General features: G+C 32.9%; 3 protein-coding genes across 3 annotated transcripts; 1 reads left to right on the forward strand and 2 right to left on the reverse strand.

Annotated features, from left to right (window-relative positions):
• The first annotated feature begins 34 nt into the window (after positions 1 to 34).
• On the forward strand, positions 35 to 13,411 carry LOC133824782 (S-sulfo-L-cysteine synthase (O-acetyl-L-serine-dependent), chloroplastic-like). The gene is made up of 12 exons (XM_062257758.1): positions 35 to 268; positions 8,572 to 8,796; positions 9,460 to 9,569; positions 9,876 to 9,933; positions 10,102 to 10,365; positions 10,495 to 10,632; positions 11,275 to 11,326; positions 11,419 to 11,468; positions 12,160 to 12,219; positions 12,309 to 12,389; positions 12,736 to 12,905; positions 13,027 to 13,411. Exons 1-11 carry the CDS (start codon positions 50 to 52, stop codon positions 12,814 to 12,816), a joined length of 1,338 nt encoding a protein of 445 aa, XP_062113742.1. The 5' UTR covers positions 35 to 49; the 3' UTR covers positions 12,817 to 12,905; positions 13,027 to 13,411.
• LOC133824781 (cytochrome P450 71AU50-like) lies at positions 1,373 to 3,703 on the reverse strand. The gene is made up of 2 exons (XM_062257757.1): positions 2,728 to 3,703; positions 1,373 to 2,238 (listed from the first exon to the last, which is right to left on the reverse strand). The coding sequence occupies exons 1-2, from the start codon at positions 3,616 to 3,618 to the stop codon at positions 1,624 to 1,626; spliced, it is 1,506 nt and encodes a 501-aa protein (XP_062113741.1). The 5' UTR covers positions 3,619 to 3,703; the 3' UTR covers positions 1,373 to 1,623.
• A 1,546-nt stretch (positions 13,412 to 14,957) lies between the features above and the next one.
• Positions 14,958 to 17,060, reverse strand: LOC133821716 (replication protein A 14 kDa subunit B-like). The gene is made up of 3 exons (XM_062253866.1): positions 16,987 to 17,060; positions 16,638 to 16,896; positions 14,958 to 15,222 (listed from the first exon to the last, which is right to left on the reverse strand). The coding sequence occupies exons 1-3, from the start codon at positions 16,999 to 17,001 to the stop codon at positions 15,158 to 15,160; spliced, it is 339 nt and encodes a 112-aa protein (XP_062109850.1). The 5' UTR covers positions 17,002 to 17,060; the 3' UTR covers positions 14,958 to 15,157.
• Positions 17,061 to 18,443: the final 1,383 nt, after the last annotated feature.

The raw sequence follows: 18,443 nt of genomic DNA on the forward strand, positions 1-18,443 counted from the left end.
ACATATCTCAATAGCTAAACCCCTCAGAAACCTTTCGAAACAGTCACAAATGGCGCTACTACCAGCTCCTCTGCTCCATCCTCTTCCTTATCCATTCTCTATTTCTCCACAACGGTGTCGTTTTCTGCACTCTGGACCTCCCAACGCCATTTCGTTTTCCGGCAGCGCTTTTCCCCGGCAGCATCTGAAAGTACGCCGGAGTTGTATTAATGCCATTAGAGAAGAGCTCGAATTCGGAGCCGTCAACATAGCCGAAGACGTAACCCAGGTGCTTTGTTTGTGTATTATACACTATGTGCTTTCTTTGTGTGTTCCACGAATTCCAACTATGGAGAATTTGACTCAGTTGAGTGGTTTAGATGAATTGATAACAATTTACATTTCTCATTTGGTTTAAAGTTGTTAAATTTCAATGCTTTAGCAATTTTTATTTGTGGGGTCACGTTTTATTTTTGGTTACTACATTATTATCTCTTAGGATTATCTTAGAGTGGAACTGTAGTCTTGTGAGTATGCTCCATAATTTGAAGATTGAACTAACCTTGAAAGTAGTGATGAACATTGTTAAGATGTCAAGTAGACCTTTTTACAGTATTTAACTTGGTTTAGATTCTAGTAAGATTCACCGCAAAAGAATAATCACATGTCTTCCTAAAATACTGCTTCAAAAATCACAAAATCAAAAACCTCCTTAAAAAAGTATCACGAGAATTTAAGAAAGTAAACCTATACAGAATTTCATTAATATATACAATATATATATATATATAAATACCTGCTGAAAAATGAGAAGCTGTGTAGGACAGTTTTGAGGAGAGGTCAGAGGGTGAATAAAAAAACAATATGAAAACAACTGTACGGAAAACCTACCCAACCAAAAAATGATATAAAAATAAAATAATATTAGACAACTATACATAAATCTAAAACCTAAATAATATAGGGTTAGAAAAACAACTTAAAATCAATTAGACGTCAACATCACAACAATACAACCAAAATATTGCATCAACCCAACATAAGTTATAAAACAACAACAAAACAATAATTTTGTTTGGCAGAAACAAGAAACATATATTTATTAAATATTACCTCCAATACATAATATATAATTGTGTGTTAAAGTATATGTTATATATATAAATATAGAGATATATGATTTTATTTACATTTAACATTAATATAATAATAATAATATTCTCACTATAGAATTAGGTGCAGACAACTTTCTCTCTTTGTTAAACAATCAAACAAAAAAACAAGTATAAACAATTTTGAAATCAAAACAGATCCGTTCATAACCAATGACCTAAAAATCAACTTAAAACATTAAATTATAAACTAATATGGTGATGCTGAAGGCAATAGTAGATGAAGATTGTATAATTTGTAAGTATATATGGATCAAATTTTACAGATCAATCAACTTCATATGAAAACTAGAAAAACATTGATTTTTTTCTTCATAATCATCATGAACTCAACACAAGAGTCATTATATAATATATCAAACTAGAAACTTTTCAATACCACCAAGAGTTTACTAGATAACATTCTCATCTTTCCCAAGAGAAAATACATGTTCTACATCTTACTTCAGAGCTAAAAAAAAGCTTACATTTTCTACATCTTAAGCCGGTAACTAGGAATAGCCACAAGATGTTTAGTCCTAGGAGTAGTCAAACCAAACTCCTCACTCATATCCAACTCAGAAGCCACCATACCATCAGGGAGTTCCCAATTAAAGCAGTGAACAAGCTGAGCCACCATTGACCTCACCACAGTCAGCCCAAGCTGTATTCCAGGGCAACCTCTTCTTCCAGATCCAAATGGAATGAGCTCAAAGTCTCTACCTTTCAAATCTATGTCACTCCCCACAAACCTTTCTGGGAAAAACTTCTCTGGCTCATTCCAACACTTGGGATCTCTCCCAATTGTCCAAGTGTTTATGATCACACGTGAGTTTTTGGGTATGTGGAAGCCATTGACCATGCAATCTTCCATGGCTGCATGGGGAAGCAACAATGGTGCCACTGGATGAAGCCTCATGCTTTCCTTTATCACCATGTCTAAGTAGGGCAACTTTTCTAAGTCTGATTCTTCAACCATTCTTTCCATGCCCACCATGGTTTTGAGCTCTTCTTGGAGCTTTTTCATTGGTGTTGGGTGCTTGATGAGTTCTGACATTGTCCATTCTATTGCTGTTGATGATGTATCCAAAGAGGCTAGAAGCATGTCCTGCATAACCAAATTTAACTTGGTTGAGTATTGTTTTTATATATTTTTTTTTTTTACCATTTTTGTTATATGCAGAGTTTGTATTTGATATATATATATATATATTCAGTATGTTGTTAATATAGATATATATTCAATGTAGACTTGTTATCAAGTAGAGAGATTGCATTTCTTTGAATTAACAATTTGAAAGAAAAGAAAAACATCTAGAGACTTACACAACCAAAGTTAATTGATATTGAATTTAGAGATATTTACATAGAATTCACTTTTTATTATGATTTTTTTATTATAGTTTTTGGTATATATATAATGTATAAATATATTTGTAATGTATGTTCATATATTCAGCATGTGTTTGGTATGAGATATAAAGACCTTATCTTAAAAATAGTCAAAAAAATTCCTTGGTTTTAAATCATTATTGCACAATTTCATATAATCTTTTATCAACATATGAAGCATATTTAATGAGAAAGTAAGTAGTACCAGGATTATAGCTTTAATATTCGGTCGTTCAATGTTGTATTCAGACTGTTCTGACCCCATAATTTTCAACATGACATCAACAAAATCCTTGGCTTCATGATCATCTTTATCTTTGGATTGAATATGCTCATCAATGATCCTATCCAAGAATTCATCAAACACCTTTCTAACAGCCTTCATGCGCTTTGTCAAGCCCTGCAAATCAAGTGGAGCAAGGAAAGGAATGTAATCTCCCAAGTTAGGAGTGGCTGTCAAGTGCATAAACTCTTGGACAATTGCCTTGAAACCTCTTTGATCAAACTCATCATCAGAGTACTTCTTCCCCAACACCATCTCACAACTCATGTTGGCATTGGTGGTTGTGATCTTGGCGCTAAGATCGACCGCAACACGATCAGAAGCAGCATTTTTTGCAAACTCAATTAAAAGGCCGATCTCTTTTCTCCTCATATCTCTAAAAAAGTTGATCTTGAGAGTACTCAGAAGCTCGAGTGTGCACATTTTTCTCATGTCGCGCCAATAAGAGCCATATGGAGCAAATCCCAAGTTCCTTTGCTCCCAAGAAATGTGCTTGAAGGCCTCATGAGGTGGTCTAGAGGCGAAAACAAGATCATGAGTCTTGAGAAAAAGCTCAGCAGCCTTAGGAGAGGAGACAACAATGGTGGGAATTAGGCCAAGTTTGATATGCATGATTGGACCATATTTTTGGGACAAATTTTGCAAATCTCGATGAGGGTGTTTGCCTAATAGGTTCAAGCTTCCAAGTAGAGGATACCCTTTTGGGCCAGGAGGAAGATTCTTCTTCTTCTCTTTGGTTTTCTTCCTTAGAACATAACCATAACCAACTAGAAAGAGCACTAAAGTTACGACTTTCCATAGCCAATCAGTCATTTTTTCTTTTGGGTGTGTTTAGAATTGAGGCCATTCATCGAGATATTGGCTTAGATATTTATCTACACAACTCAGGACATTAAAAAAAGTTTTAAGTTGAGATCAATAAATGGATTTTTATCATGTTTTTCAAATGTAGGATTTTTATTTTATATTTTATGGTAGTTATAAGAATAAGACATTTCCAATGTAGGGTCTTCCTGTTTCAAGCTGGCACTTAGCTATGAAAAAGTCATGAAAAGATAGGGTACAAGTGGATGGGATGCCTTTAATATTTTTCAGATAAACAAAATCAAAAATTATAAAAAGAGTATATGAAATTTTTATGGCAGGCCTTCAAAAAGAGCCCTACCGGTGGGACTTTTTTGTGTTCTCAACCTGTGAATAGTTTTCGGCGCAATTCTTTTTATGACTGTGTATATTATAGTTATTTAGAGTATCTTGCAAATTTTCAGAAAATTTTGAATAATTTACAGTGCCAAAAACTAGCTTAAAAACAGGTTATTGCACGCGTGACTAATTTGTTTATGCGCGTAGAAAATAGCATATTTGAACCTAGTTTTCGGCACTGTAAATTATTTGGAATATTTTGAAAATTTCCAAGATGTTCTAAATAACTACAATAGACACAACCATAAAAAAAATCACGCTAAAAATTATTCACAGGTCGAAAATACAAAAAAACCCGCTGGTGGGCTCTTTTTGAAGCGTCTACCATACAATAATATAATATATCTTTCTTTAAATTAAAACTTGAAAATTGTACAATATATGTGTAACATATATGTTTGATGGACTTATTTTGCTGCTGATGTGAATGCTTTTCATAAAGCTCATGTCATATTTACTTTTTTAAGTCATTTTGTAGCCTAATTTTAATAATTTTTTATAAAATGACCTCTTATAATTTAGACAGCTAGTCGAAAATTTAGACAGGTGGTTGAAAATTTTAGACAGCTGGCCGTAAAATTTAGACAACTGGTCGAATTTTAGATATAGGTCATTTTGCAAAAAATTATCAAAAGTAGGTCAAAGTGCAAAATTACTTAAAAAAATATGTCATTTTCAACAATTTCTTTTAAAGGTGCTTGGTGCAAAATGACCCTTAATGGTGTGTGAAAATAAGTAAATGTCCATGTTTTTAATTTTGTAGTAAAATGACCTAACTACAATTTTAATATTACATATTACCAAATATGCCCTTAGCAAATTACTATTTTATTCTAAATATTTTAATATTATGGTATATGTATATTAATTTTGTTTAATTAATTTTTATTTTAAAGTTATTTTGATTTTTTTTTCGTTTTTATGGGTTGTTGAATGATATATTATAACAAAAAAATACATATACTGAGTTGAAAAATAATATACCAACAAAACTTACAAAATTATTACTAAAAAATATATATACTTTTCTAACAAAATTATATACTCCCATTAAAATATATACATACTATGATACAAAATTATATACTATCATTATTTCTAATAAGATAAAAACTAATTATCATAAAAATATGGGTTTATATATTTTTAGACCCTGTGTTTTGACTTATTACCTGTTTAGACCCTGTGTTTTGACAAATATATTTTCTCGTTCTCTTGATGGCAAGGAAAGCGAGTTTAGATATGTACCAACTCCAAACAACTTCTGGTAAGAAGAGAATATCCAGAAGTAAGATTTTTTTTGTCTTCCTTTTTTGCTCTTTTTTTATGTTGTTAGAGCTCTTGACACAAGCCACACATCAGGTTACATGCACCTTTGGAAAGGTGAGAACTGCTAGGCATTCTCACTGCACATTTTTTTGACTGACATTATTACAATGTTCTTGTAAAGAAAGGGGAAAAAAAAGAAAAGAAAGAATAACAATCCTTTACTGTTTTTTTATTACTATTATGACTTGGGTCATTCCATAATTATTCTTTTGTAATCTATATTATGCATAATTGCTCCAATCCTAAGAATTCAAAAACCTGTCTTTTTAAAAAAAGTTTGAGAGATTGTGATTGCTTGTTAGGAGAACATGTAGTTTACTCATGGTTATAAAAATCCTTCATTTTTTTACTAGTCTTTTACTTCTCTAGTACCTTTTCTCTTAAAAAAAAAAACTAATTGTTATAATCTGATATATTCTTAAATATAAAGATCTTCTTCCTTGAACCAATACTACTTCTTTCATGTAGCTCTACCTTTTAACAAGAGCTTCTCTTGTGTTCTTGAGTAAGTTTTTTCTGTTATAGATGCAATGCCAATTTACTAGCAGGTTGGTACAAAGGCATAGGAGAAAGTATCAAAGGAAGCATCCTCGCCTGCTCAAAACCCAACATCGGTTTACCCCAAGGAAGCGAATCCCAGTAAGTCGTGCCATTAGGCAACTCCATCGAGGACGAGGTTTCATAGGTCTTGGTCGAAGGCTTCAACGACCTATAGAGAATGGGGTGGCTCGCAAACTAAAGAACATGTAGTAGGCTCTCTCTTTATACGCTTACCAATTGATCGCCCACTTCTTAGCTAGCATTTGGAAAGGAAAGAAATGAATCCATCAACACTTTAGACCTAAACATACCCTTAGAGTGAAAGGAAAAAATGGACTAAGATTTCTCCTAACTTAGAAAGAAAACACTTCCCTTCTACTAGGCTAGTTGATTGTCTAGTTTGTAACTTTACAAGGTATGTACATACAAGAAGCAATAAATTAAAATTAATAGTTCAAAGGCAAACAAGAAGAGAACATAAATCACTCATGTCACAATAATGTGAAAACCATCATAGCACATTTTCCTTTTCACTCATGTCACTCATGACCATTATCAATGAGAAGAGGAGAGTTAGACATGGTAGAGTTATCCTCTATAGAAGTGGCATCCTCCTTGTCAAAATCATCAAGGATCTACAAAGACATTAGGCATATGCATAACACAAGAATCCAACTCAGAAAAACATTCACCATTGAATGAGATGAATGTGTGTGGTGTGAAGCTAAAAGATCTTGCCACCATTGAGGTGGAGTCGATCATGAACATTGAAGCGCTATAATGGTCGAGCCTTGTTGCAACTACGAAGCTTTGAGGCTGCGGCTGAGGCAGAGAGAAGGCCGAGCCTTGGCTTTGTGATGAAGATTGGGACCACAATGCCAATTCCTTCGTCCCAAATAATTGCATCCAAAGAAGGCAGAGGGGCCTCCTCATAATCCACTGAAGACAACAACTTAAAATCCTTGTCTTGAGTAAGAACATCAATATAATCAAGATGTGTATGCTTAGCTTTAAAAGCTATCTCAAGTTGGCCAGAAGAATCTAATTCATTAACAAACTTGGGCTTCAAAACATCCTTCTTAGCCAATAGTATGATCAATTGATTTGCAGTCCTTACAGAAATCTAGATGTCGTTCATATAAGATGTAGAAAAAAAAAGTTACAATAATTGAGACATTTCAATATAATCATCTGTTCCAAAGATTTTAAAGATCAACGTATACTAAGATTCTTGCGAAATGATGAAAATTATTGTCATTAATTCATTAGTCAATCTTTAAAGAAGGAGTTCCAAGGCATTAGTCAATGAAAGCAACATTAAGGGGTGAAAATACTTGTTACCCAATTCATAATAAAAAACAAAACCATACTTGTGTGTAGTGGTACCAATTAGAATTAACATCCTCTTGTGATGCTCAATTGGTTGCAACTTAGGTGATAAAAGATCAATGAAATGTGTCTAAATTACTTTGGGTATAACTTAGTGGCTTGCATTTCCACAAAAAAGAACATAGATTTTTTTTTTATAAATGAGAAAGTGAGTATAAAAGGCAAGACAATAAAATTTCAACTAAGTTGGGAACTTGCTCAAATACCTAAAAGCCCCACCCCTAAATTATTTTAAAGGTCAAGATGTTTGGAGAAAATGTTTCACCCATTAAACTCACTATCTACTATAAGTGTAATCCACAAATACGTAAAACATGTACTAGAGATACATCTGGGATAAAATCTTACTGAAAAAGATATAAATATAATAGTATATTAATAAGAAGTACAACTAAATTATTAGTTTTCAATACTTAAATCACGACCATCTAATTTGTACAATACACACCTAAAAAGGAATACTTTAACATTTGTGCACACACATATATGTAAATTATGTATGCACATATCACTACTCTTATATAAATGATGAAATTATGAACAATTTTATATCTGGAAAAAGAAAAGAAAAAAAACACAAAGTAAAGTTATCCACCATTTATTACATTCAAAATAATACTTGTAAGTTATTGCTAGTATAAATTAAGGGAGTAATAATATGTGCAATCAAATATTACACCCAGTAACATAACATTATTTTTTAAAATAGTAGGTCTCAGTTTTGATAAACGTGATTAGCAATGCTAAACTATCACATCATTGTGTGTAATATTTTGGTATACATATCATTCATCAAATTAAGGTGTTGAGATCTCAGAAACTAAATTCTCAAATAGCAAAATACTTAAAAACATCTCTTCTAAAAACCCTTAGGGGATGTTTGTTTTGAGAGAGTGACCTTGGAAAGTATGGAGGAGTTTAGGATGGAGGCGATATTAAACTCACATATATAAAATAGTTCATTTTACCTTTTAAAATACATGTGGGACCCACAAAAATTATTAACTTTACCCCTAAAAAATTAAACCAAATATAAGAAGTGTTTTAGATTCTCATTCCCACCTTCACTTTACCTCGTACCAAACGCCCCCTTAAAAATTTAACTTTCATACATAAGATAAGAGAGGGTGTCCTTGACATTGTAGCTCAAAGATTAGGACAAACTTCAAGACATTAAAAAAGGAGAGGCTGAATTTGAAAATATGAAAGAAATCAGGGACTTATGGCGCAAAATTCAAAACCTTTTCTCGAGGCTTAAGCTGGCATATCTCAATAGCTAAACCCCTCAGAAACCTTTCGAAACAGTCACAAATGGCGCTACTACCAGCTCCTCTGCTCCATCCTCTTCCTTATCCATTCTCCATTTCTCCACAACGGTGTCGTTTTCTGCTCTCTAGACCTCCCAACGCCATTTCGTTTTCCGGCAGCGCTTTTCCTCGGCAGCATCTGAAACTACGCCGGAGTTGTATCAATGCCATTAGAGAAGAGCTCGAATTCGGAGCCGTCAACATAGCCGAAGACGTAACCCAGGTGCTTTGTTTGTGTATTATACACTATGTGCTTTGTTTGTGTGTTCCACGAATTCCAACTATGGAGAATTTGACTCAGTTGAGTGGTTTAGATGAATTGATAACAATTTACATTTCTCATTTGGTTTAAAGTTGTTAAATTTCAATGCTTTAGCAATTTTTATTTGTAGTTCCATGGGAGCCAAGTAGAGGGTCACGTTTTATTTTTGGTTACTACAATATTATCTCTTAGGATTATCTTACAGTGGAACTGTAGTCTTGTGAGTATGCTCCATAATTTGAAGATTTAACTAACCTTGAAAGTAGTGATGGACATTGTTAAGATGTCAAGTAGACCTTTTTTTACTGTATTTGGGACTAGAAAACTATAACATAACTGTTGCTATAGAAGTTTGTAGACCTTTTTGAGTATTGAGTATATTTTATGAGTTTCCTGGCCTATTTGTATATTGTGTTATCACAAGTTATACACTTTCTTTAGCTTCGGGGAAACCAAGTATGAATGATCGCTTTCTATTTTCCTTTTTGTTTTTGATCGAAAGGAATACAATGATCCTTTGCTAATTTTGGCTTTGATATGTTGATATGCATACCGGGTGATATTGCCTATGTTTCGAAACTAAAGAACTTATTTATTTATTGTTATACTGAAAAATTGATGCAGTTGATTGGAAGAACTCCTATGGTCTACCTGAACAAAGTTACTGAAGGCTGTGTGGCAAATGTTGCTGCCAAACTTGAATCTATGGAACCATGTCGAAGTGTCAAGGATAGGTAGCTTCTGAACTTAGATTATATGGAACTAAATGCCATGTTAGACACTTATCAGAGTTTCATCCATTTTTAGTTATCATCATGTTTTCACTTTGTGGTTTATTTGATACTAGAATATCCATCATATTTTAGTCATCTTATTGATGCAATTATAGGACGAGGACAATCTGTGGTAACTCACCACTTTTTAGTGGAACAAAAGTTCTTGTTTGAAAAAAAAAAAAAATTAAAAATGTAATAATGCCTGCACAGATTTTCCCATGTCTTAATTGGTAGCATGATATTGATTTTAAATATTATCTTCAGAATTGGTTATAGCATGATATCTAGTGCTGAAGAAAGTGGAGCAATATCTCCAGGGAAGGTGAGCTCGTGGTGCTGCTATGACATAAGAAGGTTACTTTATAGATCATTTTTCTTTGGTGCCTGAAATTATTAAGCAATTTGTGTAATCAAATTTTTTAACTAGGTGATAGCCTTATATTTGTTTGCCTTATATACGAATCCTACATTTATATATGTGATTGTGCAGAGTATATTAGTTGAGCCAACTAGTGGAAATACTGGAATTGGTATTGCTTTTATTGCAGCAACTAAAGGCTACAAACTTATAGTCACAATGCCCGCGTCCATAAATATAGAGAGGAGAATCCTTTTACGTGCGTTTGGGGCAGAGATCGTTCTAACAAACCCAGAGAAAGGCCTGAAAGGAGCTGTTGATAAAGCTGAAGAAATTGTCCTTAGAACACCAAATTCATATATGTTTCAACAGTTTGATAATATTGCAAATTCAGAGGTTGATTTTTTTCCCCTTCCCAGTCTCAAGCATTCTTCAAATTTTTATTTACTTTACTTCAATGTTGGTGCTTATAAATCAATCTTAAATAAAATTCCTTGTTTCAAACAAAAAATTTGATGAGTGCAGATCCACTTCGAAACCACAGGGCCTGAAATTTGGGAGGACACCATGGGCAATGTTGACATCTTAGTTGCTGCCATTGGAACTGGTGGTACCATTACAGGCACTGGGCGATACCTCAAAATGATGAACAAAGATATACAGGTTGGGAGATTTGACTGAAAAGTAGTTTCCAAATAATGTTCTTGCTATGTTTGCAAAATTAGACCTAATTTTTACTACAAGAAAGAAACCTAATCAACATTTCAATGTAATAGTGAGTTTATATTGGTTTTAAGTTTACAACTAGGCTCCATAGTCCTATTAAATCTGACTTCAGTTGTCTTGATATTATTTATATAGTACTACTTGTATCCTATAACATTCGTAGACCAAGATGCTTAAAGAAATATAGTGGTAGTAGCAGAGATTTGAGACAAAATGGTGTCTTTAACTTAACATCAGTAATACTATGAAGTGTGGCATGTTTATATAGAAAGGATGAAGATGTTTATGTTGATGCAACTCCTGGATAAACCTCCTCAAAAGTTGATGAGCATATATCCATATCGATATTGATAACAGAAAGTTCAATAAATGACAAATGTACCTTTAATAAAAGGATTTTTACTGAAAGATTAATACATGTTAAAGTAGCCCATTATGCTTACACATCATAGGATGGTATGCTCTCCATGATAAGTGCAATTGTTTTTTTGGTCACATCTCTAGAACATTGAGTGCTTATATTCATCTCAATACATCTTCATTTTAAGCTTTATATCCTTCTCGTTTCCTTTCCTTTAGGTAGTTGGTGTGGAGCCTGCTGAAAGAAGTGTCATATCAGGCGAAAATCAAGGTTGTTATTAGCACTCTACTGGTCTTCACTTTTGGTTCTATCAGATAAATTTTTTATTGAAGTTCTGTACCTCTTTTGTTAACCACATGCAGGTTATCTCCCAAGCATTTTGGATATTAATTTGCTTGATGAAGTTATGAAGGTACCAGACTTATACCAAAGAAACAAGTCCTTAGACAGTTGCTTGTTGTTATTAATATAATAATTTTTTTGTATTTGCATTCTTTAAATTCTTACCAAGATTCACGTATTTGTTAGTTCTATATTGCACCAAATTTCCAATTTCTATAATTAGTTCTCTCATATTTGTCCTGCAATCAGTATCCAAAATCCCTTTTGTATTTTGTCATAGTTATCTTCATTTTCACTTTTAAATTTGGTTGGAAAAGCCAGATTGTAGCATTTCAGAGTTTTTGTTCTTTTCAGTATAAATTTATACATACATGTTCTTTTGATTTTATTTTTCCAAAATATTTAAATCAAAAATCAATTTTGTTTCTTTTAATTGAAAAAGAACCAAGCTATTGAAGTAATTGACATTATCAACAAACATTGTTTTTCCAACAGACAATTTTTTATTTTTTATTTTTGAGTTTTTAGGATAGAGATCTCATTGTTAGATAGTTAGACTCATAGCAGGTTCAATCTTTGGGTTTGCATTTCCCTTGAATGTGATATTTGGAAAGGGACATTATTCTTTAATATGTCAATATAAACATATTTTCATCTCAACATTTTTTTTTTTGGTTTATAAGATCAAGTGTGAAGATGTTAGCTTACTTATGTTCGATGAAGTCAACTATCTGATAATATGTGGCGGAAAAAAAATGCAGATTACCAATGATGAAGCCGTTCAAATGGCAAGGAAGTTGGCTTTGGAGGATGGTTTACTGGTAAAACCTTCTACTTTTAGCATTTCACCTTCTCTTGGATGTGTATAAATTATGTAAATTTTATGACATGATGATATACTTGTCCATAGGTTGGTATTTCTTCAGGAGCTGCTGCAGCTGCCGCATTAAATTTAGCAAGAAGATCTGAGAATGCCGGGAAACTTATTGCGGTCAGTTTTCCGTTTTTGAAGACAAATAGTTGGTTCTCAATTACCTAGCAGATGGAAATTGTTGAACTTGAACAGGGATTTGAAATATTGCAAATATATACAAGAAACAGAAAATATGTTTATCTGCAAGGAAACTGTGATGATCGGTTCACAAGAATTTGCAATTGTGTTTTGGTGTTTGGAGTTTTTCATGTTGGAATGATAACATGAACTATATATTTAGGCATGAATTTTGTATTTTCTTATAAATTTGCTAGTATCATAATGATTTATTTTATTTTTTAAAAAAAATATTATGTTTCATCTTAATTGCCTTTTCTGTCTGTCATCGTCTGTCATGTTACAGGTTATATTTCCAAGCTTTGGTGAGAGATATATTCCAACTGTCCTTTTCCAATCTATATATGATGAGGTCCAGAAGATGTGACAGAGAGTTTGATGAAGCTATCCAGCTTCCAAAATATTGGGTTCATCTCCTATTATCAATCAAAAGCAGCAGTCAAATTCTTCTGATAGGTAAACTTTTGTAATAGTACAATTTATCCCTATGACTATGTCAATATTGAGCTTTACTGGATTTCTCATTCACTTTCTTTTATATATATATATATATATACATATGTATTGGTTGGTTCAGATGTAGAATATTTTGTAGCTGTATCCTGCACTGTCTTGAGTACTGATGTCAGAGCTAAAGGATCATATATACCTTAAGGGATTTCATATTTGATTACATGGATCATCCAGAGGTGTATTATTGTTCTCAAGGAGGATATGTGAAGTGATTACAGAAAAGAGATATGTTGTTGGGAAGTTTTGAGAGCTAATTTAGTTATTTAGTTAGTTTTATTGGCTAAGGAATTTAGAAAATTTTGATGGAAACTTTGTGAAAGCCTTAGATTGTTGTTATGTATCCTATTCTATGTAAATCAATTTATTGATTTTATTTGTAGGTCGTATTCATTATATTAAGACATTTCATATTTTTATCAAATGATGATCAAAGGGCTCCTTCCTTGTTAGTACAATTCAAGATTAGAATTTGCATCTATTTAGCGATCAGTCTGCTAGTTTCTTTGATCCCACTCGGTGTTCTTTTTCCATTTGCTTCCAATTATTCAACCTATCTAGAAAAATTGTCGGTGAAGGAATTTGAGCGCTGATGTAGCTAACAACCGCCTTCATAGTCGATTCATCAGGGTCGTCACCAACCACATCTTCGTAATTCCAAATACCCGGATTCGCACAAAAGAGATAAAAATAACTGAAGTTTTGATGTGATTAGTTGATATTCAAATTAGACTTTATATCATGAAAACATTTCCTATGCCTGGCGGATAACCAGTATGGAATGGGATCCTCGCTCCAACGGGCAAATAAAATTTTTTACTTTGTTTTTACTATTTATAAATCCTTAGTGTCAGCATAATTTGTCCCTTTTTTATAATAAAATAAGAATTCATTTGTCTACTCTTTTGAATATGTTTTCTCAAGTTTGCAACAAATAATATAATAAAAATTATTTGCAACAAAAATTCCCAAGTTTGGTCATTTATTACACTTATGTAATCAATCTTTTTATGTTAATAATCCTTAACGTTATGTCTTATTTGCCACATGACACTATTTTTTATTGGTCTAATAATTAAATAATGATAAAACATCTAGATAAAATAAATTTTGGAGATTAAAATTATTTTAATTTATTAAGATGAAACGAAAGTTAAAGATGCAGCTCCTTATAAAGTCTATACATGTGTTAGTGCACTGCACAATATTCTCTCATTATGTTTTTGACCTTTCAAAACATCAAAACTTTTAAATATCAATTAAACTCTGAAATTGTTAAAAGACAATGGATTCTCAATTTTTTTGGCGAACCAGGTTTTGAAAAATACCACAAATTCGTATGATATTTAGAAAAATATCTCAATTCAATATAATGTTTTAAAAAATGCCATTTTGTGTTTGTGTCACTTTAGATTTACATGGATCTCTGTAAACTTGTGCAAAAATATTAGCAAAGCAATTAATAGTAACTTAAACCAAATTTTGGACAAGGTAATGCATATGTCATGTCATGTCTCATCTCATCTCTTCTCTCGTTAGGTACTTGAGTTAGGGATGTCAATTTAACTAGTTGGGGTAGGATCCCTGTGGCTGTGGGGACCCACCCCTAATGGGATGGGGGTGGAGAACATAACTCCCGAACCCACCCTGTTTATATTGTAAATTTATTATAATTTATTTTTTTAATATAAATATTATTAAAAATATATAATATAATAATTTATACAAAAATATATATTTTCGGTATATTTTATTGTTTTTTTTAATTATTTTATATTAAAAAGTATTAATTATTTTAATTTATTTGATCAATTTTTAAAAAAAAAATTAAACTTTTTATTAAATAGGTATCTGATGGGCCCCGACCTCGAGACGAAGCAGGGTTGGGGACCCGCTTACATCCCTAACTTGAGTGTCTACTAAGGCCACTTATACCCATCCTCTTGCATAGACTATGAAACTCAAAAGTCACACACCTCGTATGATGCAAACATTCTATGACTCAAATATGTAAAACTCAAATTGAAAGTTTAACTTGGAACACAGTTTTCATTCATATACATACTTGAAATCATCAGCATGACTTGTACAAGGAGAAAGCATAAAAATTTAAAAGATGTCTCGCCTGAAAAAATTATAAAAAAAGACCGCGAAAAGTTAAGGCCAACTTGAAAACTACTACTTGCCCTTGATGATCATCAGATGAACAAGTGTTTGAATTCTCCATTAGATAGCTGACAAAGCTGATTGTAGTTATGTGTGTCTGCCAACACAGGGAAAAAAAATCACTTTTCAGAATCTACACAGAGGTTGATGAAATAATAACACTATCACTGCATAGAGAGCCAGATGATTAAGCAACTATAACACTAATACTGTGACAATGTTACATAGAATTTCAGTAATTAAAGGATAATTTCAGACAAGCACAGCATGCATGGCATTCGAAGCAAACACTTTCATTGATCTGAAGCTGCTTCACAGTAGTGTAAAAGCTCAGATTTAAGTTCCTAGACCGATGGTAAGAATTTAGTACTCCAACTCCTTACTAACAATAATTGACTAGAACACTTCTTGTAAACTAGGTAGCACTAAGTATTGCATAAGAAGTTAGATGCAAGTCAACTAATTATTTAAAGAACCATGTTAAACCAATTTTTTTTATCGGGAATATAATTTATTACTATTCAGATTGTAAAGGAAAAAGAGTACAAATTGGAGGAAGGATTTTCTCCAACCAGTAAAACTCATCGTTTAGCCCAAGAGCATGGTTCGCCAAACCATGAGCCGCATTATTAAACATACGGCCAACATGGGACAGAGACAGAGATGCCCTCGAAAAAGTAGACAATAAAGTTTTAGTAATGCAACATTCACACTCCCCCCTCTTCCATTTCTAAGAGGCAAAGCATAAGAAATAAGGCCAGAGGGTTTTCTTTTTTATTATTATTGAAAAGGGATCTTGTGGTACTAATATCATCTTCACCCCCTTTGGCTAATAGCAATCTCGAGAACCATCGAAAGTGGATGGGATCTCGTTGAGTTCTCATACCATACCATACATTCGTCCAGTGAGAGCTACACCCGAGTTCCAAACAAAAACTCTTAAACTCATAATGGAGAGTGATATTTGCAGGGCTCAAACTCTGAATGGATAGATGGTAGAAAACCAGACAAGTGTTCCAACCAATACACCAAAGAGTCCTATCCCCTTGGGCTAATAGCACCACAGAATGAATGGAGCTTAAACAGATTCTCATACCATACATTGGCAGTTGGCACAGTAGGAGCTAAACTTGAGACATACCCAATGCATCTATAGTCCAAAACTGGAATGGTGTCCTTTAAATTCCTCATAACAAAGAGTGACATTTATGAAACTCAGAACTCTGGATGGTAAGGAACCAAACAAGCATACCAACCAGGCAAGGCAACCACTACATCAGAAGGTCTTATCTAATGTCCTAAGATAAATCCACTGCCAGGGGCCAAAGGAATAAGACAAACTAACAGAACTATTCAACTTCAAGCGCTACAAAAAAAGAGTCTATAATCTACAATCATATGATTCTTCTTCTCTCAACAAAAAATCCAACCTTCAAAAGTTCACAAAAGCAAGAATATAGCAATAAATAAGGACAAGATTTCTCATTTAATATATTTATAGAGGTAACATACCAATTTCATCACCAAAATTGGTCCAAACTTCAGCACGAATGGATTTATCATCATCAGCAATACCAATCACCTCAACAAAACTTGTGAGAGAGCCCGGCGGAGAACCCTTCACAGAAATCTGATGATTATCTGTTGATTTTCCAATCACAGCTCCATTTTCAGTTCGGATAACCTGAACCACTGCCCGAACCCTTTTTCCAACGTACGAGCGCAGAAGCTCGCCATTGACGAAAACTGCTGGGCTCGATGAGTCCGTATCCTGAAACCATACTCAAAGTACAGAACTTTAGAGAAAACGCAGCCCTAATCGATGAGTGGTACAAAGAAATCTAGGGTTTAAGAGCCTTACCAGATGAGCAGCCATGGTAGAACGGAGAAGACTGTAATGAGCCAAAAAAAAAAATGGGCGCCAAAATTGAGAAGAAAGTGAATAAATTAAATCAGATTTAGTTAAATACCACTTTTATTGTATTTTTATAAAAATAACAAAGTTGGTACATTATTTGCAAAATTACCAATTATTTTTAAACTTTAAAACTCGTGTGCAAAATAAAAAAAATGGTGATAAAAGTGCCAAACGCTATTGTTTTGTTTCTTTTCCATAATATTTTTATTCTGAACATGTTAACTTTCTATTTATTTTTGAAGTTTTAAAATAATTTAATAGGATATTAGTGATAAACAAATTAATTCTTTTTAAATTGTAACACTATTTGTTTTGGAGGTTTTCCTTTTTTTTATTTTTTGAAAGTAATATCTAAGGGGGTGTTTGGTACGGGGTAAAGTGAATGAGAGAATGAACCAAACATGAGAAGTGCTTTAGTAAAGTTAATAATTTTTATGGGTCCTACATATATTTTAAGGGTAAAGTGAACCACTTTATACACTTGAGTTAAATATTACCTCCATCCTAAGTTCTACACTTTTCAAGGTGACTCAACTACTCAAAACAAACACCCTTAAGTATCTAATTCAAGAAAGAACTAAGGATCAAGTCTAACAGAATAGCTCTAGGATAAGCTAAAACGATAAATCACTACTACAAAAGGCAAGCAAATGGTAACAAAGACTACTAAACCGATACAAGCCGAAATCATGGTCGTTCAACATACCTAAACTAACTAAGATAGTTGGATAATGAAATACACTAAAGATACATGCTACCAATCCCACACGGAAAAACAAAACAAAAGTGGAAACCAAATCATACTATTTGTTTTGGAGGTTTACGAATTTTAAAATTGAAAGGGAAAAAAAACCAAATCATTATTTTATTTTGATTAAAACAATGATTTTAATATTATGTCTTTCAATTTTAGAAATATCCTTTGGGAGCTTGAACCTCTTTTAATTAAGATTTTCATCAACCGCATCGTCTGCTATAAATTAAGATTCCTTTATCTTTCATCTGCCTTACACATTATCTTATTCTTCACTCTATAATTAAAGTCAAAAGTGTCATGTAATTAAAAACATAACATTAACATTTACAATAAAAATAAGAAATCATAACAAAATATCTAATCAAAGTACTCAAGATGGAGAAATTATCTTGATAATATCCCATAATTTATTTTTACTTGTCTCCGAAATGTCATCCCATTTGTCGTGTGTGATTGACACACAATGTCTCACGGTTGATCCAACCACCGATGTACAAGTATTCCTCGCCTTTTTATCATTAATCATATGCCTGAATTCATTCAACACGAGTGGCATCTTAATACATTCACTACACAGTTTGGCAACCTCAGCTATAATGCATAGTCCTCTATCGAGTCCTCGTTCCTCTAGAGCATCTTCTTC

This window comes from Humulus lupulus, chromosome 3 (assembly GCF_963169125.1).
Source record: "Humulus lupulus chromosome 3, drHumLupu1.1, whole genome shotgun sequence".
Lineage (NCBI taxonomy): Eukaryota > Viridiplantae > Streptophyta > Magnoliopsida > Rosales > Cannabaceae > Humulus > Humulus lupulus.

What these genes read in the sequence shown, in the direction of transcription:
- LOC133824782 (XM_062257758.1), top strand. Translation starts at nt 50, where the DNA reads ATGGCGCTACTACCAGCTCCTCTGCTCCATCCTCTTCCTTATCCATTC. An exon ending in TGTCGAAGTGTCAAGGATAG is followed by an intron (nt 9,570 to 9,875) that starts GTAGCTTCTGAA and finishes TATTATCTTCAG; the next exon opens with AATTGGTTATAGCATGATAT. An exon ending in ATAATATTGCAAATTCAGAG is followed by an intron (nt 10,366 to 10,494) that starts GTTGATTTTTTT and finishes TGATGAGTGCAG; the next exon opens with ATCCACTTCGAAACCACAGG.
- LOC133824781 (XM_062257757.1), bottom strand. Translation starts at nt 3,618, where the DNA reads ATGACTGATTGGCTATGGAAAGTCGTAACTTTAGTGCTCTTTCTAGTT. An exon ending in ATATTAAAGCTATAATCCTG is followed by an intron (nt 2,239 to 2,727) that starts GTACTACTTACT and finishes TTGGTTATGCAG; the next exon opens with GACATGCTTCTAGCCTCTTT.
- LOC133821716 (XM_062253866.1), bottom strand. An exon ending in CAATTTTGGTGATGAAATTG is followed by an intron (nt 15,223 to 16,637) that starts GTATGTTACCTC and finishes CTGTGTTGGCAG; the next exon opens with ACACACATAACTACAATCAG.